Source organism: Melospiza melodia, chromosome Z (assembly GCF_035770615.1).
Source record: "Melospiza melodia melodia isolate bMelMel2 chromosome Z, bMelMel2.pri, whole genome shotgun sequence".
NCBI classification, from domain to species: Eukaryota; Metazoa; Chordata; class Aves; order Passeriformes; family Passerellidae; genus Melospiza; species Melospiza melodia.
In genome coordinates, this window is record NC_086226.1 from 15,956,139 (window position 1) to 15,980,196 (window position 24,058).

Below are 24,058 nucleotides of genomic sequence, written 5' to 3' on the forward strand. Positions count from 1 at the left end.
AAATGGAAGATGTGGCATAGAAACCCTTAAGGCATGGCAACAACATGCTTTTTACTGCTGCACTGTTGTTTTATGTATTCAAAAATTAGTTGGGTGAGGATAGTTAAGCTTCTGTGATTTGACAAAAGGATTTCTCACCTGACCAGGTTACATAAAGACAATCACTCGTAATCCAGTTGGGGATTTCTCCTGTCCGGATACACTCAAACACAATTTTTTCTGTTTCAACATATTCTAAATCAGACTCTGCTTTCCCAATGTTTCTGAAAAGCTTTGTTGGGAGGTGTGTCCTATCATTAAAAAGAAAAAAAAAAAAAAAAAGAAAAAAAGAAAAAAAAAAGAAAAATAGTAATTAAAAAAACCCCTTAGAAGTTATCTGTAAGGAAGTTAATTTGTAAAAAGGCTAATTTTAAAGGAACTTTCTGTAGAAAAAGTAGGAAGAAAAGATGATGATGTTGTAGCACAGGGCTGTCAAATAAGCTTATTCCAGCATATTTTATAATACAATGGAAAAAACTTGCACAAGCCAGTTAAGTTGAGATGTTTTTCTGCTTTTTATACAAGGTATTTCTAAGTTATTTATTTATTTCAAAATATAGATGTAGACCCTACTTCAATACTTTCCCCCTATAAATAGACATAAAAACTGTAACAGCAGTCTTAAAAATACATTTTTCTCTCTGTGAAAATAGCTCATTACTTTTCTATGTTATTTCTACCTTTGTTTTATTAACTATTCAATATACCTTGTGTCATCCATATGTTCATTTCCACAAAATATTTCATAGGACAGAATGTCAGCCTGAGCATTATTAAAAACTTCTTCCAGATCAGGTCTTTCATCCTCATTCTGCCTGATAAGCTGATGGATGCATTGCTGTGCCCCGGGAACATCACAATATATGGTGTGAACCTAACATGGATAAAAAGTTGTAGTTCATGCAGTTCACATAATTGAAAGGCTAGGAAAACACGTTTTTTCCATGATAGCATTCTCATGCTTCATTACCTTTAAAATTTATCTTTAAATAAATTAATTTATAAAGACAAACCAAATTTATCTGTAAAAAAAAGCCAACTAACGAGTATTCAAGTTGGTCTTTAATTATGTGAAATAGTCTGAAAGTCTTACCAGTAAATTAACGTATACAAAATAACATTTTGCCATTTTTAAGACTATGACATTGATAGATTAAACTGCATTCTTTTTCTTTAATTAAGTTTTTAGAAAGCCCATTAAATAAATAAAATTTTATCTTTGCCGAAACCATATTCTTACCATCTTAATAAGAGATTTCAAGAGTATTAGCACAGTCACTTGAGGTTTCATTGCCTTGTTAAATCTCCTTTCACTTTGTAAGAGCTCAGTGACTTCCCTCTCTCGTTTCTGTAAAGATTCTTGTATCTCTTGCAGGATGGTGTGTGCTTGCCAAAGATATTGCTTTTCCACTGACCAGTCAGTCTTCCTTTCCTCATCAGCTGCCTGCAGGCACAAAAGAGAACTCTTATACACTAAACCAAGATCTAAACTTTGATTGCTTTCATACAAAACTACCGAGAATTTAATGAGTAAGGTGGAGCAGAAATGAAGAAAAGCAAATGAAATACTGAATAAGATTATTTCTTTGGTTCCAATGTTTAGAATATAGTCATTTTACATCAAAGAAGTGGATACTTAAAAGTATTTTGTGTCAACTATCAAATATATAATGACAACCATAGCACACTACTGGTGATTCCAGATCCAATGAGTTTGTTTCATTATTGTGATGTTTTAATCATTCATTATAAATGTATCATTCTCAAGCCATGTATATGTTTGCACACCTTAATTACTTTCAGTTAGATCCATGGTTGATTTCAGTTTTTGAAAAAATCAGCCTGATTGACTTAGAAATACCTGCTATAATCCCATAAACCGCCAGTTAAAATTACATTTTTGTGCTCACTTGGTCTGTTTTTAATACTAAAACCTCTGATATATCTGAATTTTCTCCTCCTGCCTTTTCAGACTTTTGCTGAAGATTTTTTATCTGGAAATTCATGAGGTCTTGCAATCTTTCCACGTGTAAATTGATGTTGTGTAGTTCCTGTAAAGCTGAATTGAAAACAATAGAAAACCAGGTAAGAATAACTTCAGCATTTCTAATCTGCAGTTCCAACAATACTGTCTCTGTAAAATTATCTCTCTTTAGAAATCAAGAATTTGTCACAAGCCAATATTTTTTAATAATTAATATTTCATTTTCATCAATAACTCATTTTTATTTATTTAAACTCAAAGAATTTTTAAGCACTCATGCTTTGTTTTGCTTTACATTTCAAAAGAAAGGCTATAAGTGTTGAAATAAACCTACTGAGAAATTATGCTGACTGTAAAAAGCAAGGTGTGCTAAGCAGTTTGGAGTCACTACAGGCAGTATTTGTAGTTTCAGCATTCTTTTATTATTCCACCTGCACACACAGTATGGAAAAGAAAATAGTTATATTGACTTCAGCAAGTATGCAGCTTAGTTAGTGCAAACAAAAGAGCAAACAGGGAAGAAACAGAAACAGATCAAGAAACTCTGCATCTGAAACACTTACTCAGTCTGTGCTGTGCATAAAGGTAATCTAGCTTTTTACACAAATTTTCTATAATCCAGACCTGCAAGACAAGAAAAGAAGAATAGCAGGAAATAACACTCTACCAATTTTCATTATATTTCCTTGGGGAGCATAATCAATGATAAGGAAATAATGTTGTTTCTGCTTATGTGTAGAACCAACAAAAATGGGCTACTGAGCAGTAAAATTGGATGTCGCTGGACAAGAAAATACGGAAATAAACCAGAGACAGCTCAGGCACCAGAGTTTTCTCATGAGCCTCAGTCAAGGGGTCCTCTGCTTATACTTTCTTAGGCCTTTGTCCACACTGCTTAAATGATAAGAGTGACAAAATGATTGATTCTCCTGAAACAGTTGAATCACAAAAGCTTTTGGAAGGATTCCTACGGCAACCCTGAAGAAAAGGTTGTGTGGGCTAACACAAAACATTCCTTCTTCCCACAAGCCTTAGTACATGGTATCCTCATCACTTTTAACGCTTCATTATAATACTTTTGCTACATTTCCTAGACACATAATAATTAGGTCAAAAGATTTGTAAGCCCCGCAGGTTTTATGCAGTTTCTCCATAAGGCACAGGATATTACAGCGGTGGGCACGGCTCAATGTGTTTGGAAAGTGAAAACCCTCACTATAAATACTGGTGCCATGCAGAATTCAAACGGAAGGTGGTGCTAGGACACTTGAGAAGAGAAACTAAAAATCTCGCCCGAGATCTTCGCTCAGAAATCACACAGAGCTCTGCATTCAGTTTCACAAATTAAAGAAGAATCTACCTGGCAGACCGGGCCCCCAGAACCCTGCCAAGCCCAAGGCTGGGTAAGATCTTCCTGAATTCGTGTCTTGGAGAACTGCAACAAAAGCTGTCTGTAACAGGGCAGCGTTGCAAAACTATGGAGAACTGCAACAAAAGCTGTCTGTAACAGGGCAGCGTTGCAAAAGTAAAGGGAGAGTTGCACATATTGAACAGAGCAGGGCCCTGGGCAAAATAACAAATATCAGGCCATGCTTACCAACGCTATCTATCTACGACAAACCCAACAAATTTCTTTTTGTTTTTTACACCTAGGCGATTAATGAATTGGAGTGTCATTACTACAGATAAATTTGGAAAGCTTCAGGAACTTTGAGTTTTTAACAAGAAACACTAAATAAGGTAGTTTTGCTGCTATCAGCCAGCTGAAATGCAATATTGCAGTAATGTAGACAATGACATGCTTTTGTTGTTTTTAAATTTTAATTGCTAAACAAGGAAGAAGCAACGTGCTGTATTGTAATTTCAAAATTCTTCAAAAAAAGACATAAAATATGGAATGCAGGAGAAATTACCATCTAATAATTTTAAGTGGAAAGAAAAATATAGTAAGACAAAACAACATATGCCATCTTTTTTGCTGTTTAGGACAAAAACATAAAGTTTTTATCCAAAAAGAATAAAGCATGTGCATAGTAGTTTAATCTTCACCAGTTTAGATGTACATATCTAAAAGTATACATGCAGGTAAACAGCACACCCTGGAAACAATAGCAAGAACACCATCTGACTCCAAAAAGAAAAAGAAAACACAAACTCTGTTTCTTTACCTTTTCTTTTCTCCAGTTCTCTGTTCTTTGTTTCATTTCGTAAAGAATATCTTCATTCTCTTGGATCAGTTGTCTGTTTTTTTCTCTTAGGTTCTGAAGGCAGTAAAATAGGGCAAAAGGGATGAGAATTGCAACACTATTTTTCAGAAAGGCATCCAGTTTCATTTTTTTTGTTCTACGCCTTGAAAAGTCATAATATTTGGACCAGGCTGCTAAGGCCTGTGGATTTAAAAAAATTAAAATTCCTCATTTAGCAATGACCATCCATGGCCAGAGGTAGTGTGTTTCTAAAGACTCTTTCTAAATGCTTGAGGACTCTGAACCTTTTCCTTAGTAGCAAAACAGAAATGAGGAATAGGATAAACCTTAATATCTATTCATCACCAAATAAGCAGCACACATCCTAAATTTTCTAGGAATATCCTTCAAACATTATTTACATGACAGCAAAGCTACTTCCAAGTGCATAGCACAGCTAGGCCAAGCTATGAAAACTGATTTGAAAGTATACTGTGCAAAGCTGTATTCATCTCCAGAATGAGAAAACCATAGCTTATTTTAAAATAAAATTTTACAATTTTACAAACTGCATGTCTTCATTTAACTGTCTGTCCCTAACAGAGCATTAATTATAAGGCCTGTTCCTGCAACCTCTGTAAATACCTGCTGTGCTTATCCTCATGTGAAACAGAAATACTTGTTTACCTTAACTGTATCTTGCCAGTGTATGTTGCTCTGGTTCATCAGCTCTTGGTAAGCTTCTAAGTGGGATTTCAGACACCTCATTTTCTCACTGTAATGTTTCTTTATAGTAGTTATAGTCTCCTCCTTTATAACAAAATATTATTGAGAAAATTAATAGTGAATGAGAACAGAAAGTCAGGCACAATAAAGGAAACAGTTTCCATTTTGGGTTCTCTTTTTTTCTTCATTCAATGTTTTTTATTGTCTGCAAACATTTACCAGTGATCACAGGAGGTTTGTACTGTCATTCATTGCAGACTTCAAGCAAACCTTTCTGCTAAAATAATATATATTCTATGTATTTTTCTGCAGAAATAAAAAAACAAAGCCTTTCTCAGAGCAGATCAGAATGTATTTGCCTAAGCAAAGTTAAGCAATTTTAAAGAAATTAAACTTAGCTCAGACAGGGAAAGTGTTGAAGTAGCATTAAAAAAATTCCACACAGCAACCAAAATGACAGCAGTTCTGTGAAGTAAGATCATTGCATAGTGTTGCATCACTGCATCTGTGTTCCTCCCTGTTCACTTTCTCTTCCCTTAGTGATCTGTGGTCAGCTGAGAGTGGAAGATGTGACTGTGTGAGGGTTACATCCCTATCAAAGTTCAGAAATGGATTTACACTGGTATACAATGCTTGTACAGATGTGACAACCTGAGAACAATATGAAGGGTATACAGCCTTTGTACATGACAGACAAGAAATTCTCTAGATTCTACACCAAAGGGTATACAGCCTTTGTACATGACAGACAAGAAATTCTCTAGATTTTACTTGACAGTCAGAAGAATTTGCTCACTCCCCCTTGGTGGCTTTAGAGGAATTTCTGAATCTCCTCTTTCTGAGTGCCCACAGTAAACTTTAATTGTGTGGAAAGCATTGTTCTCCATAGGAGCAGAATTCCTGTCTTACTGTGGATCAGAAAAGGAGAATGTGTGACAAATAAACAGAATTGTGAAGCTGTAACTGTGAGAAAACATTCCGGGACAGAGCAGCGAAAGATGATGTAGGTAATTCCATCTTTTTGGGAGAATTATTGACTGATAGAAATAATTCCAGAAATCATTCTACTATATAAATAGAAAAAAAAATATCCTATTTTTAGAACATTTTTCTAAAATATTCTAAAAATATTTTAGAAATATTTTTAGAGAAATAAATACTTCCAGTAAGGATAGATAGGTATTGTGGAATTTAGGTCACAGGAATGGCACCTCTGGATCTTTATTGTCACCTTGAAGGAGTTTACAGGTGAAGAGATTCTGTTGTGCTATAAACAACATTAAAAAAATATTGCTAGGCTAAAACCAAGCTAAGTAAAAAGGTGACAAAAAATACACACAGAAAAATAAAATTGCCAGGCAATACAGCCTGGCACAGGCCTTAACAATGCAGTCTTTCTTGAGAGGCACAGCCTACAGAAATGCAAACGTTGAAACCATGGTGCCAGTCATGACATGAAGGTGTTATTAAGAGAAAATTTTAGTAACAGATAAATTTTACAAAAATGTCTGCCATTGTACCAAATAAAAAGTAAAACCAGACTTCACAAAGTTGTAAGATAAAATACACTTCAAGATACACTGGTATTATTTACAGACGTGAAGAGTGGTACAGGAATGGATATTTAATTGTGAATGAAGGAGATTTTATCTCTCTGTATCACTGGTTAATGTTCAAGAGTTCTAATGCTCCAGTATAATTACCTGCTTTTCTTTCCTCATATCATCTAGTTTTCTGATTATCTTCATGTGTCTGTTCTTCATTTGCTGCATGTCTTTTACAATCTGTAGAGGAAGAAGGAAATTGTGAACTCAGAGCAGAAGGAAGAAGGAAATTACAAACTCAGAGCACTACCAACTCCAGCTGCAATGAACCAGAGATAAGTGCCCAGTGGAAGTACAGGCCAAAACTTTCAGCCTTCAATAACAGAAACTATGTTATGCTATTGAATGAAAGTCTGGGAATAACTTGAAATAGAATTTCTCTTTTGGTCCTAACATTGTACCTTCGCTTCTTCCTTTTTAATGTTGTGATCTAAATAGAAAATGGAAGACATAGTCATTATAACAATTCTTAAGTTTTTGAAAAAGAAGAATAGCGTTATGAGGCCTATAACGGGAAAAAAGGCAATCAGTGGGGAAGATTGCATTTTCTCATTTAAGAGATAGAAAAGCAAAGTGGTTAAAGAATACACTCTATGTTGTATTTCATTAAAATAATTTGAAATCCTACAAAATTGATATAACTTTAGGTACACTGGCAGTTTTAATGACTAATAAATACAAATGTGTACATCAAGGATGGACAAATTGAGCATTTTCATATTTGAAAGGGAATAATTTAAGCTTTAAATTGCATCAGGTTCCTCTTTAATGAATTTTGGTTTTAAATCAATTCATAATAGTCACTAAAGGAAAATTCCACCAGCTCCTGTCCTAGCTTTTGCTGTCCACCTTTATTTGATATAGCTATCTGGTAGGTACAATGTCAAATTGCACTGACACATGAATGAGATTAACAGATACTGCTCAGTCAATTACAGCAGTAATGAACATGACCATATGTAAATTATAAAAATCTAGAACTTTTCTAGAGATTTCCCTGGTTTCAGTTCTTCACTTAAGCTTCACATGATGCAGATTCTGCTGGCAGTGAGTAGCTCAGCCCAATCAAAACAAAAATAATAAAATCTCAGATTATTTATTGCGGCTGATGCATTATTTGAAAATAGTTGTGGTTGTTGGCATGAATCTAGGCTGACTGATTAAACATTTATTAATATTTACAAGCAGTTGGCTTGGGGGTGAGGAATCTCTACCACCTGACACTGTCACAATTCAAATGGCATAAAAGTAACCAAGCAGCGATGCAGTCTTGAAATATACTCCCCTATTTACACCTCATCCACAAAAACTACAGTGGAAGTAGAGAAATTTTAAAAGAGACACAATCAAAGAAAAGCCTCTTTGAGAGGACTGAAAAGCTCCAGATGGGCTCCAGATCTCATCACCCACAGAGGTCTGAGTCATTTTAGTAATTTCCTTCAGGTATTTAACTTGTGTCTTACAGCTTGCTCAGCAGTCATTATTGTAGTCTGTACAAAAGAAATCACCACTGAACATTTTTGATTCATACTAAAAGACCAAGAATACAAGACCATATCTAGTGGAAAAAAACAAAGCAAGGAAACCTTTAAACCAGGATATAAGTACATTTGTTTTTATTTTATATACAGACGAATGCGCACACATGATGTTCCATAAATTAAATAAATCTAAATACAAAATCAGAAGTTATTGCAGTTTCTGACAACAAAAATATTATAATAGGAAAAGAACCCTCACACTTCCAGTCACATACCACTTCCGGCAATGAAGAAAAATGCTGAAAAGTGTATATAAGAAGGCAAGGATTTCCTCCAAACACAGGTACAAGGGAATTTTCATCTTTAGACACCAACCTGGGAAAGGCATTTAAGCAATTTACAATCTGATCTAAGTTAAGATGGCACTTTGATATTAGTGTTTGCATTTTTATACCAATATTCAAAATTTAACTGCAGGCTTCCAGATGCAAATCAAAAGGCCATCCTGCGGAGCAAAAGGTGTGAATTGTGTGAATTGCGTTTATTCCATGACAGTGATTATGACAATTCATCCAGTTTATCCTAAGGAAAGAGATTCTTGCTTATACTGTCAATTTTTAAAATATTGTAAACTATCCAATCACTGGGGACTTTCTTTGAGGGAAGGGGATGTTTGTTTTAATTTTTTCTTACCTTGATGATATGCAGTGTAGCTAAGCTGTATGGAATGTATGGCACTTTTTTGGTTGTACATTCCTCCAGCTTAGTTGCTTTGTTATCAGCAGCAGGAGAAACTCCAAATGTGGTAAACTGATCTGGTGTAAAACAAAATTTACCTTATCAACTAAAATGCACTGCAACTTCACATATGCATATTACATTTAAAATTTTTTATTAAAGGCATTGACTACCTTTTTTTTTTTTTTTTTTTTGTTTCTAATAACAAAATAGGCCCCTGGGAGGAGAAATACAGCAACTCAGACTTGTCAGCTTTTGTCTTGGGACACCATACAAACTTACGTTTCACAATTACTTGTTCCTGAATACACTGATATTCATTACTTACATATATGTATGTCATTAAAACTAAAAATTAAAAATCAGGTTTAAAAACCCATGCAGAAACATGTTTCCTCTTAAGAAAATTATCTTTTGCCACAACTAAGATGACACTTTATATCCCGAGAAACTACCTTTTACAAGTTATTTGATAGACAAATTTTTTTATCAGAGTATGATACAAATTTTGTTTTTCTAATCTTTCTTTTTGGTAAATGAGAACATAAAATTACTTTTTTTTTTTTCCCAATCAGATTGCTCTGGCTTAATACAGAGCTGACTTTCTATTGGAATATTAATTTAAGTATCACAACCCAGTATCATTATTAACTAACAGGAGTATAAGTTAAAAATTATTGATGTAATTACCTGGAATAGTAACTTGTGTATATCTAAGCTAAAGAACTTTATTTGAAAATCCAAATAACACAGGTAAATTCAATCAGAGCTCACATTCAAGGGAAAAAAGGAATAAAACTCTATTTTTTCTTTAAGTATTATCTGTTCCAGAAAGCAAGAATAATACTTGTTTTGTAAATATACCTTTGTTTTGAGTTCTGTCTTCTCTCCATCCAATCAGGGAATTCAGAAATGACCACTTGTTTATATTAATTCCAAGCTTGTGCAACCATGAGTTTCCCTCTACATCTGTTAACAAAATTCAAGTGCTAAAATATTGTGAAAATCATTGACATTCTTGCTTTGATTGTCTTTGTCTAAGAAGTGTTTTAAGTAATTAAAAGGGTTACACAGATGTCAGAGTCTGGGAAGTAATTGAGAAAACCAGAAGCATAAGAAGGCTGTGTGAAGACTTGTGTGAGACTTGAATGGTTCCACGTGATCCTGAAAATAGAGATTTTGAATGCAAAGCCTATATTCTGGACTTCTTTCTCATCTTCTGTAGAAATGTTTTCAAAATGTTGTTCTGAAAAATTACAAAATAAACTGTATTTTGCCTAATATCTTGGAAAATGTGATTGTATGTGTGTGTGTGTGTTAAGAGGTGGGGCGGTATCACATTGTTACATGAGGTGTGTCTGACAGGTATGAGAGCTCTGGATGCACTCAACACTCCTGCTGAGATAAAACCAAGCCACAACACCTTCAAGTGCTCTGATGTGAAAGAAAACAGTGTCTGAAAGAAGTCGTCTGACTCTGAATTGGTCAAAGAAATTATCAGAATTTGAGGAATTTTTTGCACTGGGGAAATATAAATGTATACCTTTCCTGAGTTCCTAACACAATTCTAGTTACATACTGCAATGATTTTATACTAACAAATACCTGTCTCAGCATGTTTTTTTTTTTTTTGACTAGCTGAACTGTAAGTGGATGCACCATTCTAAAATGCAGTCTGTCCAGCTACTAGGTGGATCATCAGTCCTGTTCGGGTACAGCCATAAAAGTCTTGTTTTTCAAGATCCAGTTTTGGTGATTTATGAAATGCATAAAATACATGTTGAAAAGAGCACCCTTGGCTCAAGCTATTATTTTTTTCTGAATTCAGTCTTTTCATTGCTATAGATTACAGATAAAAAAATGTCAGCTTTTGTTCTGAGAGTAATGTCTTTGAGGGACGCAATATCTGTATAGAACGGCTACTTTCAAACAGACTTGATGTCTTGCATCTGCATCCTTTTGGTGCACATTTTGGTTTTTTTCTGCCATCTTGGAGACTCTTAGCAGCCCTTCACTTTACATAATCCTACTTTGGGCAAAATTAGCTACTTATGCATCAATGCTTTCAGGCTAAGAGCATAGGGTCTATATTTTCCTTAGTATGAAGATTAATCAGACATCCTGATTTCATTTCTAAGTTAAAAAATACAGTACTATATCATGTACTGCTGCAACTGCAAAGTTTGTCTTCAATTTAGACAGACCATTGGGAAGAAAAATATTGGAAACTCCAACTGGTTAATTAATGAATGTTAAAATCAGTCTGTATGTCTTCTGTTTAACTTAGCATTTCACAGAGCATGTGACTCTCAAAGATACTGGCCATCCCTTTTCACACCACTTGTGTGTTAACTCACACAGAACTCTGTGGAGTGGCAGGGATGAGACATCTGTAGCAGTTCCTTGCACTTCTTTCCATTGCCTGCAGTCAGACTGCTCCCAAAGGGCACTCTGGCTACGACAGCTCCTTGCAGTTTATTTCCCTTGGAGTGTAAGGCTCCTCAAAACAGAGGCCTCTCCTTTCTCACATTACAGCTACAATGAAAGCATCCAGCAGAGTCTAGGCAGCCACATTACTATTTCTGAATAACTACAACTGTAGGTTTTGACAGTTTTCAGAGAGATTGCACACTTTGTTTTAGAAGTTACCGGTGTAGACCATATAAAAAATCTAGTCCTGTTCTGATGGCTTTCATTTTAACAGGCACAAAGCCACTATGCATCTGTTGTACATGAGGAGCTTGAATATCATGTCCAAAAGCTATAAACTGAATCATGACAGGAACCCTTCCACTTAGTCCATACTGACTTTTATCCATATTCAAGGTATATCAGCACTGACGACAATGTGGGCTATAATGTTTCTGCAGTTCTGCTTTTGTGACCCTACAATACAGATACTACCACCAATTTTTGTGGAAAGCAGTGAAGTACCATCTCATTCCAAACATCTGAGGCACTACCATTACTACTTACCCTCCTCAGGTGTGTCTTCCACCACGCTTTCAATCACACATGAAGGATGTTCCTGTACCTCCTCTGAGTAATCAATTACACTGCCTGGTAGAGGAACAGTGGAGTGCCTGGTGGTCTGTGGTTTAGTTCTAGGATCAATTCGTAGTGAATCTTTAACTTGCCAGCCTGAAAGGTCGTCACTTTGAACCCATGCTTCTGAAAAACAAGCAACATAATTGTTTTTAATAAAATGCCAGGACAAGGCATTAAAGAGTCTTAAATAGAGTCTTAAAATCAAAATTGTGAAACAAGACCAGATCTGTAATATCACACACCAAAATGGATTTAAGATAAAAATACTCCAAACTGTCAGCAGTTTAATTAAACCTGAGTGACTTTTTTGGAAATTGATCAGAGCAGAGCTTTAGTTTTGGTCTTTCTTTCTGTGTTTTTTTTTGAAATCTAACATGATGTGGTGATTTAATCTTGGTTTGACTGTCAGATTTAGCTGAATTAGTAAAACACATTGAGGTCCATGATATCAAGCAGTCAGAATTCACTGTCTATCCTGAATAAAATCTGTCAAGTCTCATGCAGCTTCCATCCAAAAGTGCATCTCAAACACACTCCTCAATGCATAACTCTTGGCCAACTTTTATCTCTGGATATCACTAAGATATTTGATTTCTTTTTGACCAGTTTTTATTTACCCAGAAAAAAAAAAAGTTTTCTTCATTAGTTTTAAAGAAATCAAAGATATTTGTGACCAAAAATTTTATTTTTTAATACTTTGCCACCTCATAAGTTTCATAGAGAAACATGTTGCTTTTCCAGCTCTTCAAGGTTTATACAACAGCCAGGAATAAAATGAATACTGGATTCTGAACATGAAATGCAAATGACAGGCTTTTTGGGAAGCAATTAGAGCACATGCACAGTAATGAAACTGTAGGTGACTGTAAGTTCAGCAACTGAAGACATGTCATTGCAGTAATTTCAACTATCTGCCTAGGGGACTTGTTGCTGCCTGTCAACATCACGCAAAAAGTGTTAAAGCCTTTAAAACTTGGCTTGTGCCCACAGAAAAGACCTGAAAATTACACCTAAAAGTGGTTATAATGATAGCAAATTTATTACTGAAATGACCGTGGACCAGTTGAAGTTCTACACAGCTAATGAAGCTGACAGAATGTTTTCATATCAGGGATTGAGAAATGCAGCTTAGAAATGCAGTATAACAAAGATGAGTCTGGTTTAAAAAATCCTTCCCTCCCTCCCACTGTCACCACAGTCTGAATTTTTTTTTTAATGCTTTCTTGATCAATTTAGTAAGTAGTACTACCCAAAGAAGCAGCACAAGAATATGTTGCTAGATCGATAGCAGCTTCTGCTGTGGTTTAAGCCTGTCTAGCAGCTCAGGTCCCCACAGCCTCTTCCTCACTCCCCCACAGTGATGGGTGAGTGAATAAGAAGGATAAAAGTGATAAAAATCATGGGTTGAGTTAAAGAGAGTTTAATAGGTAAAGCAAAGGTCTATATGCAAGCAAAACTTAATAAGTAATTAATTCACTAGTTTCCATTGGGAAGTCAATGTTCAGTCATCTACAGGAAAGCAGGGGCTCCATCACATAAAATTGTTACTTAAAAGACAAATTCTGTAGCTGAAAAAGTCCTTTCTTTTTTATCTTAAGGCTAAACTTTTACTGCAGCACACAGTATGGTATGGCATGGGATATCCCTTTGGACAGTGTTGTGATTTAGGAATTGTAATCCCCAGTGCCTGCACCAAGACTCTCCTAATCCACACACCACTCTCTCTTAATGTAAAACAAAGGCTCTTTTAATAACTTTGTGTAGAGAGGCTGTCTGAGAGCAAGTTTCTTTCTTGCTTCTTGTTACAGCACTTCCTATTGATGCATAAACTCTCTACTATTCAACATTACCCATAGTGAATGCATGCACTAGGCTTTCTTGTAATAACATCAGCAGACTGAACAGAGCCTGTCCCACCCTCTCTGCTCTGATGCAAAACAAAGAACAGCAGTGTGAGAGTGGAGTGGTAGGAGTGTCCTTAAAGTGTGGAGTGAAAAAGACCATTGCTTCTGGACTTGAGCAGAGAGATATAAAGAGCGTTTGCTACTTCATCATGTGGAAAATAGAGAGTAACTGTTCTCCCAATGTCCTGACAAGCAAGACCATATTGTTTCCCTTTGTGGCTTACAAAAAAGGGGAAATTGTCATTTTTATCCCTGCTGCGATCATGCAGAGAAGCAGAATGTAGCAACAGCAGTTGCCACTGAAGTCCACTCCTTCCTCATTAGTACTACATCACACTGGTATCAACTGGTATGAAGATTTGTACCAGGATATCTTTTATAACTCCATCTCATCCCCTGAAAGTGATTTAGCAATGAACTTGGACAGCATATTACAGTGAAATCCTCCCATCCTCATACAGGTGTTGTCTCCCGTGTAGGATCAAAGTCCACATATTACAAGTAAAGGCTTGTTTACGTTGTTACAAGCTACAACTCCGTTCTTGTCCAGATGGAAATGTATTATGCAAACATTTTCATTTTACTCTGTCTGGTCAAACCACATTTTTATCTCTAACATTCTCAGGTTACGCTGCCTTAAGTAACAACCTTGCCCAGTTGTATTGCCCAACAGAGCTGACAATCAAACGTGTTTAACTTGTTATTCTTCACTTCTGGTGTGAAGGTGAAAGAGTCAGGACATATATATGTACATATAGTATATTAGCAAGAAGAAGAGAATATGTGGCAGCTATTGCCTGATATGTTGCCAACACAGAGCAAAACATCCATATCAAGAGTTAAAATTCCAGCTTGCTACCCAGACAGCAAAGCTTTTCTCGCTGTATTTTGCTGATCTTTCATCTTGGAAATAAAAATAAAGGCATGCGTTTTGTACTGTAAGTCACAGAGATGCTGGATAAAATGCAAGAATGTAGATTTACCTTTCCTTGGAAAAAGATGTCTGTTTGTATATGTACTGAGAGACAAAGATGCTCCTTCATGTTGGATAGACCTGAGATTCCATGGTATTACCGGTCTGCTCATTCATTAGTCAGCTGCCTGAGACTACACACAGACCTCAGTGCCCCACTAATCTTGCTATTTATCTCTAAATCAGACATGGCATTTCAATGTTAATCTTTGCTATTGCATTTAAATTTTAAACACAATGCTTATGAACTATGTTTGACATCTGAGGAAAAACTACTTCTACAAATATGTGTGGGAAGGCCTAATATTAGGTAAGAGAAGACTGTTCCGTCATGATTTGTGGTCAGAATCTGCAGGTTGCATAGACGAAGCTGTAAATCTTCCTCATGTTTCCCTATACTGCCTTTCAACACCCTGCTTTCTAAGGTAGGGCAAGACAAACCACCTTCTGTTTTTCAATGCCTCAAATATGACCACATTGGGGTTTGTATCAGAAAAAAAAAAAAAAAGAAAAATCACAATAGTTTTTGTAGGAGGTAATCTGCATAACAAAAATTATTTTAAGAGTACAAGTACAATTTGAAGACAACTTTAAGACGTTACAGTTAAGATACATGTTATCTCTGTGGAAAATCTATGAGGAAACCTGCAACTTTTGGCTCTATTATTTCTATTTGGTTGTGACCGCATCATCTCTTCTTTGAGGCAGAATCCTCTGGGAAAAATTATTTGCCTTGCAGGTTAATTTTTTTCAACAAACAGGAGTTAACATTTCAGGGAAGAAATAAGCAGCAGGGATGTAAGTATTTGAGAAAAGGTCTAAGTTTGCCAAAAAAAAAAAAAAAAAAAAAGTCCTAAATAAAATAATGGTAAAAAAGAAATTAGGACCTATTTAACCCATTTTTAATAATTTATGGTGAAAGTGGTTTACGTTTAAAATCCAAATGAAACTCTTTTTCCTTAAGTTCATAGCTTCCTGTCCTACAATCAAATAGATAATTTTTTTTTAAGATTTCTGAATTCAGTCTTCTGAGAAATAACTAAAAATTCTTCCATTATTACCATCATTCCACTTTTCAGACTTTCACCAGAAGCCACATTTATCAGCCCTTTGATGATTCCCCTGTACAGTCTCTCTTGCTCATCTTCTAAGACTGCATTTTCTGAAATGACATGAGTGTCATGTCTGAAATATTCAATAACTTGTTGAACTGTGAAAAGTCAGGCCCGTTTTTCTAAAAAATCACAAACTATTTGTAAAACCTGCAGTGACTTTACTTAGAATGGTGACTTTTCTTAATTTATGATACTTTCCTAAATGTTTATGAAGACACATACACAACTTTCCAAATTATCCCTATGATTCAAAACCATATTTCCTAGGTTAGCAAGACAGCTTTTGAAAAATAATTAGCTGTGTTTAAAACTATTGTCACATTCATTGTGATGTGCTTATCTTTCTGCTGTGTAAAGGACTTAGTTCTTTCAGTATGTATTTCATATGAGTGAGTTCTTTTCTTTCCCTGAAAAACAGATGGTTGTCCTCTTTACACTTTGCACTCAATTTATTTGATGAAATAGTAGCCTCACTCCACCCTTCCACTCTCAATAGCTGTGTGTCATAACGTAACATACACAAACATTTCTCGTTTTTACTAAATACGCACTAAGTCTCAAATAATTACCTTCATCCATGGTTATCCGCCTGTTTCTCAGTGTTTCCAGAGAGATGAGAGTTAACTTCTGGTATTTTCTGAAAACCTCCCACACTGTGTACATAAATATTTAACCTGCAAAAAATGCAAGAGCCTCACTAGGTAACAAGATACCTACAGAAAGTAAAATAGATGCAGATCAGGTTTCTTCTCACTGACTCCTGTGTCAAGCAATGTCTGTTTCACCAGCAAACTAAAACTTACTATAAGTGAAAAAATATAGATTGGTTCTATGTATCTGAAAGCACAAACACCCACAAGATGAGAAGGGTTTCACTAGAATAATTTATAAACATCCACACTTTTTTTGGCTGCAAGAATGTGAAACATGATTCTCTTGCTACACTTCCAGGAGTAGTTAAATTGATAGAGTTCCAAGGGGTATTTTATACAATTTCAGGTCTAATTTCATATGAACTGAGTGATTAAATTAGTCCAGATAAAGCTGTTTCTGCATTAGAACAAAGCTTTCCTGCTTTTCACAATTTTTTCAAGGAAGTGTATTTCCATTTCCCTTCTCTGCTAATTAAATGCACAGCAAGCCCACACTTTTATCACTTTTATGCTGTGACTGGCCTCAGCTGGGACAGGCAGGTTATTCTGAACTCTAAGTCAAATATGCTGCTCTCTTGGAATAACTCCAGGCACAAAACTTCGGATATATTCCTAGATAAATATGAACAAAACAGCAGCAGAAACAGGGAGAAGCAAGTACTATTTAGCAGTTGCAAAAAAAAAAAAAAAAATAAAGGAGAATGAAATCTGCAGGCTGACATGATCCAGCCTAGGCAGGTGAGATCAACGGCTCAGGATTTCTACCTCACTGCTATTGTTGTGTACCCCACCCTTATGACAAAAAGGACTAAACCCAGGAACTTGCCTTTTGATTATAGTACAAAAGAAAGGCTTTTGGTATCACTAACTCAACAAGCAGTTTCACTGTGAGTTTACAGGAAGCAGCTTTATTGTGAACCTTGTACAACTAATCTACAGCTAATTTAATTTCTATAGCTTTTTGCTCTACTGTACTAATTTGAACATTTTATAGCTTCACTGGGATGTGAAGAACACATATAACAATGTGACCTATACAAAAGGCTTTTTTTGAGAAAGTATTTTTATAAAATGAATGATTTTGTGATATTTCTTTTTATGATAACAAAAGGGATTTTGCCTTCCTTTCTCATTCCTCTTACCAGAAAACAAGAATAAAAAATGGAAAAAGAGAGAAAGAAACAATAGAAAAACCAACCATCTGAGCAAATGAGGGTGTTTCATTTTTAATTTTCACAATCTTACAAAAGATAAAAATATATTTGACAGATTACGTTTCCAAAATATTTTTTAGAGTAATAAATTATGTAAGACATATTTGCACTACAACTACTGCTAAATGAAGAAACTGGCAAAGCAAACAGAAAATAACAGACTCCCACTTGTATTTAAGTAAGGTATGATAGGCTTCTACTTAGATTTTAAATTTTCACTGTGATGTTTCTTGCTTTGTTTAATCTTTGAGGGCTGTGTAGTAGTCCCATTCTAGAACTAGAATGTGACAGTGCTAGCTATTAAATAAACACAATAAAACAGATTGGAAGTGACACAGATATCTTGAGATCACTCCTTTTGGTACGTTTGTTTTGGCCGGTATTACTAATTTTACTTTAAGAAAAATCTTTACCTCACAAACATTTACATTTTTACTTCAAACACCCTTCAAAAAGTCCTGTATTTTTAAAGTTACACTGTATGTCTTTTTCTTAAATTAGTGTCATTGGGACTCACTACTCCACTCTTGTCTCATATTTCGTTATCCATGATAGCTCATGCATAATTATGTAAAGTTAAATTTCTATGGCTAGGAGTTTCATGTTCCTCTTTGTATATTCCCAATGACTTTGATTACCTTAAGAAACTTATAGTAGCTCCTGGGATAAATAATTTGCACTAGTATAGAACTGGGCTATGTTTGAAGCGTTGCATCTGCATCTTTCTCCTCTGAGGAAAATCAAATGCAAATCAAACTCTGAGTTATGTACCTTTAGGCAGTTCTATAATGGGACAAATTACAACAAATACAAACACGCCTTGAACCTTGTTCTCTCTCAAACAGAAGCAAGCTTAAACTCTTTAAGGTTTCCCTTCAATAACTGTGACTTGCACCATTGTGCCCTAGTGGTATTTCTTCCCCAGCAGTTTGAGGCAATCCAGTCTAGAGTAAAACGGAAACAAAAGAACAGGAGTTTTTAAAACAGAATTTTTACCTGGAAACACAATAGGGAATTCTTGTTCAACATCACAATGCAGGAATTTGAAGGAAATCTCCTGGATACAAATCATATTTTGTGGAAAGTCAACAATAAACTTATATTTAAATTGAGAGGAAAAAGAAACGCATAAAATGGAGGAGCTTAGGAAAACTACTTTTTCAAATAGAATACTGCAGTTTAGATTTTTCACTATCAACATTTTGGTTTTGTGTAAATTTGAGGGAAAGGCACATGAAAAGTTTTATTTTGTCTGAGGTTAAACTGCTCTGATGTTCCACAGAAGTAAACTGGTTTTGCAATCACTGACTAATTGTGAATTAGTTCTGTCTCCTAATTTTGGCAGGTAAGCTGCTGAGTGAAATAGTGACAGCCAAGCAGCCTCCAAAAACTTCTAACCACAAACCACCCTCAATATTCCAGGAACAAGGTGTTACAAGAGTGAATGGAATGTATAGTCTCCTCAGGTTTTTTATGACTTTTCTTACCCCACCTTCAACGCACACAATGAGCAAAACATGATTTACTATTATGCACTTATTACGTAATTCTTGTTTCTTCATAGTAGTGAATTCTTGTTTCTTCATAGTAGCCCCAAGTCAGGGCTATGCCGCTCACAACAAATATGACCTTGACTGAAGTGATTCTGAAGATTCTGAAGATTCTGACACTTGCTCCTCACTGTAAATAGGGAATGAGAGATGTTTTATTGTTTTATTGGTTTAGCCTGGACAATTTTTGTTAATAGATCTACTCACTGGTATGTATTTCAGCAGCAATGAAAGGAACACAGTTTGCTAAGGCCATATTTATAAATATTTATAATATTCATTTTCTTTGAAAGGAAAAGTGGCACAAGAAATGGCAGTAGATGTAAAGCTACTTCAAGGAATAAATTTCAGAATGCCAAATAAACTGGGAAATCCCAGATGGCTAAATTTAACTTGCAAATTGCAGTACCACAGGTGGTTCATCTGCTGGTTAATTTTTTGTTAATTAGTGCTGTCTCTTTTTTCTTTGAAGTTACAACAACTTAATTGTGCAGCAGGGTTCTGTCTCTTGTAAATCGCAGGACTGCTCATCCTGCTGCATGGTTTCCCTAGAAGAGATGGCCCAGTTCCCTTCCTCCTCAGATCAGTTGTGACACACCACCAACTCTCTTGTTTTGGTTTGTTTTTTTTTTTGTTGGGGAGGACGTTTGGATGTTTTCTTCATTAAGGACACTGACATTTCCACAGTTTCTATGTGCAGTACAATTGTTTAAATTCACTTGTGTTCCCTTGACCTGAATGACTCTTCTGTTATTATTTACAGCCTCTGATTAGCATTGCACACTGCATAGGACTGTGAAAAGATTATGCATTCCCACTTTTTCTTGTCCCCTTAGCACTTTCCCCTGAATGTGCGCTGAGTTTTACCTTCCACTGTAAGTTACTATTTTTGTCACAACTTAATCATCAAACAGGTCTGTTTTGCTCTACTGTGATTTGGATGAAGATTTGTAACAAAGACTTCCAACATTTTTTTCCTAGAGGCTTCCTAGAAGGTCTACATTTTCCTCATCTAAATTACTTTGGCATTATAGGGGGTTTTGTTTGGAAGGCTGTCTGAGACATTGAAAACCTTCTGGAAGCATTTCTCTGAACCTGAGTTCATTTAAACTGAATGGGATTTCTAATCTCCAAAATTATGTTACCTTGACATGATTTCTCATGCAGCTACTTGGCTTGTTTCTGTGAGAGGATGGGCTATTTTTATTTCTCTGTGCAGGGGGCCACTCATTAACATTTTGTGTCTTCTGGATAGCCAAGCCATGTTTAACCATGAGACTCAGAATATCCTATTACACTTCAAAAAATTTATGGAACTGCAAAAAAAGTATTTACTGCAACTAAGAGAGCAGTAGTATTAAAACTGATTATAGAAGCAGATGTATGTTTGATTAAATAATGGAATTCCTGCTGCCTGAGAATTATTGCTAATTCAGTATTTCATGAAGCAATAACAAAATGCAAATCCATGTTAAAAGACAGAAGTGTTAAATATTTAATGCAGTGTAAATAAAATGAATCCTTATTAGAAGATTCCTCAAAAATATTTATGATTTGTTTTGCATCAGCATCAACAAATGTTGCCCAATCTTTCCACTATTTACAAGCTTGCAAAGAGGTTCAGAACTGAAACATGATCTGAATGGGAAATACAATTAAAAAAAAAAACCTTAACAGAGAATCCATAAGAGGTATTACGCAGTTTTGAATGTCCTATTGTATCTAATGAAATTTTTTTTGGTTTAAGCATGAAGCTAAAAAAGAAATTGCATGTCTAGATTTTAATCCATCCAGCCCATAATGTAGTATCACAGGGATAAACATAATCACAACCTAGATGGACCTCGCTTGAACCATGGAGATCAGGTGCAAATGAATAGCTGTTCTCAATGAATTTTATATTTTATCTCTTGTATATGTCAAAGGAAGAAATGAAGGTCCGAGGAGGCCCTTTACCTCAATATGCAGGAAGTTATTTTCTGAATAATTCCTGAAATAGGATTTGTACAGAAATTGGTAAACATATAGTAAAACCACTGCATTTTCTCTGGATGTCTTCTTGAGAGTATTACTGCCTTCAGTAGGCCTGCTATAAGTCATACATACTCTTAGATCTGTATCTTTGACATTAATGTCTCTGTTGCCTGTAACCTGAGTAAGGTGCTACACTGCAGGTCCTGGCTGCCTAAGGAATTGGACTAATGTGTTCCTCCTCAGTTTTTTAGGAAATGGATAAAAGCTACTGAAGATAAATGAAGTTGCAAGGTACAAAAGATCAGAGAGGCTGATTCCAGTTGGCTCTGGATTGCTGTCAGATAGTTCAAAATGGATGGCTTTCACGGCATGAAACAGGCAGAGCTCTGTTCTATGTCAGTAGCTCCCTCAGAATAATGTTATTTCATAACTATGCAATTTGTGAGCATCAATTTTCTCTTAAAGTTTATCTCATAGGCAATCTGAAGGTCATTTGTAAAATGTAGTATTTGGGTTTGGGGAGGTAGAATCATCATTTCCTAAATTTCTCCAGCCTTAACTCTTTAAGGCACCTTGGGTGGAAAAAAACCAGAGTTACAGCAGGCTGCTAGCAGCCTCTGAAATAGATGTAAGGGCTGCTGCTCTTGCTGTCAAACTCCATGAAAATTCCTGACTCATTTTCCTGTCATTTTGTGTAGGATGGATTTTTTGGGGAAATCCCATCTTCCCAACTGAGCTGAGTAATCACTAGCCTTAGGAGAAATATTTGGCATGGCCAAATATGGCAAGTTATCAAGTGACCATTTTTCTTTTTTATTTCCACTGAACACTTCTTTTTCTCTCAATTGCATTCCATGCATTGAGTGTTCTAAACAAATAAACTTATTTTTGATTTTTGTCATTTTTGAGGCATTTGAATGTCTACAACAGTGGCTGCATGCCTTGCCACTTCTGAATAAACAACATGCAAACTGTGATAGCTTTATGAAACAGAGTAACAATTAAAAACTTAACAATAAACAATTGTTAAGAGCTCCATCCAAATGCAAAACTGCAATTTTTTTAGGTGGCAGCATTTTGTACAATAGAACACTCTAGTGCAGATGGTGACTCAGTTGAGCTCCAGGAAGACAGTGAGTCAACCAGCATGTGTCCACCCATTAAGAAGGAAAAGCAAATGCAAACAACTTCTTCTATGACTAGTAGCAGAAGTCATTGTACTTTCTTGTCATATCACTCTGAAGGTGGAAACATGGGCTGAAAGGCAAAAGAATTAGATTTAGAAAAAAGCCCAAAAAAACAAAAGAACTAAATCAGAAAATAGTATTAAAAAGCACTATTATAAAAACGGGGTAGTAATCTGATTATGGGAAGACCATATTAGAAAAAAGAGTCAAGAGCATGGAGGAGTGTCTTACTATGCACTTCTAGCACACTGATTCCTACCCTTAGCTGTGCTCATTAATAGACAGGGGAAACATTCCCAGAGAAAGTGTAAAAACAGAGATTCTGGCCAATACCTGAGTCAAGTGAAATAAAACTGCCAGTGTCATTCTGATATGGAATTTGGGTGGGCTAGAGTAATCTGTACATCACACATCATAATTAAATAAACAAATCAACATACACCTGACAGCTTGCTCAGTATCATTTTCAGCTGGTAGGTGCCTTCAATTCTTCAGTTTACCAAAAACATCTAAAATACTTTTGTCAAATGATATATTAAATGCACAGGGGGAAAGGAAATTACAAAGCATTGGAGAAAATTTCTCTCATAGAATCAGGGCGGCTGGGAACTCCCTGGGGACCAGAAGTGTTCCCACGGGGGTCAGCAGGCAGGGCCTAGCAGCCCCTCCTATCCCATCACCCCAGGAGGAGCAGAAGACCTGGGGTACTCAGTCCAGGCATCTGGCACCTCTCTGGGGTGGGAAATGTGACAGGCCATCAGTCCATAGGCTGGGGGGGTCCCACTTTCACTCCCAGCCTTCTGTAAGGCAGCAGGGCAGTGACTCAAGTGGGGAAGGAGGGCTGAGCCCCCAGCTGAGGGCAGGTCCTGGGGCTGGGCTGGACTGACTGCTGTGTCCTTAGTGCTCCTGGAGATTCTCTCCTTAGGCTGCTGGGATGGGGACCTCCTTGAATGTGATGAGCTCGAGATTACTCTGAGCAGCACACATTTTGGTGCATAGAGAAAGATGTAAGTTGCGCTGGAACATCCATGTGTGTTATTTTACCTTTGAGAAATTTGTGAGGATTTCCTCTAATAATTACCATCAGTCTGTTCCTCTTTCTCCTCATAGAATTAATTGTTAGACATGGGTTTCAAGGGCAGACTGCATTTCATGTATGCCCATGTGGGGCAGATCAGCCATACTGGGGGTACGTGTGCATTGCAGCCTGTCAGCAGGAGGAGGATGACAGTCTGCTGGGAGCCCTATCTGCTCACTATAAACACTTCTGGCTCAGCAATAGGTATTTCTTCACTGGGCATCATGCTCCAGGCCAATCTGAGATGTTAGTGATGGTGGTGTGCTGTGCTGGCTTGGCAAGGAAGTGCTTGCAGAAAACCTCTTCTAGCAGATATACCCTCATCTTGGCAAATCACTTTTATTTTGAACTTCAGAGATTAATTTGATTGTTTCAATCTCTTTCTAATGATGTAGGTACCAATTATTTCCCTTATATTAGATATGCCTTTTTCCATGAGCTTTTTTTTCAAGAAAAGAAAAAGTTATTTAATTAAATACTAGACATGGCTTATTCCTGGGTTATTTCTGCATGGACCCATGGGCAAAAGCTGCAGAGCTGATAGCCCCTGGATCTCCGTTAAGTGAGGATGCTGCCTTGACTCTTCATTGTTTCTTCTCTCAAA

At 36.1% G+C, this 24,058-nt stretch overlaps 1 protein-coding gene across 1 annotated transcript; it reads right to left on the reverse strand.

Annotated features, from left to right (window-relative positions):
• Positions 1 to 103: 103 nt before the first annotated feature.
• LOC134432263 (uncharacterized) lies at positions 104 to 16,377 on the reverse strand. Its single transcript, XM_063180784.1, has 10 exons — positions 16,368 to 16,377; positions 11,735 to 11,929; positions 8,714 to 8,835; positions 6,639 to 6,719; positions 4,192 to 4,284; positions 2,587 to 2,647; positions 1,950 to 2,098; positions 1,280 to 1,483; positions 747 to 913; positions 104 to 290 (listed from the first exon to the last, which is right to left on the reverse strand). Exons 1-10 carry the CDS (start codon positions 16,375 to 16,377, stop codon positions 104 to 106), a joined length of 1,269 nt encoding a protein of 422 aa, XP_063036854.1.
• Positions 16,378 to 24,058: the final 7,681 nt, after the last annotated feature.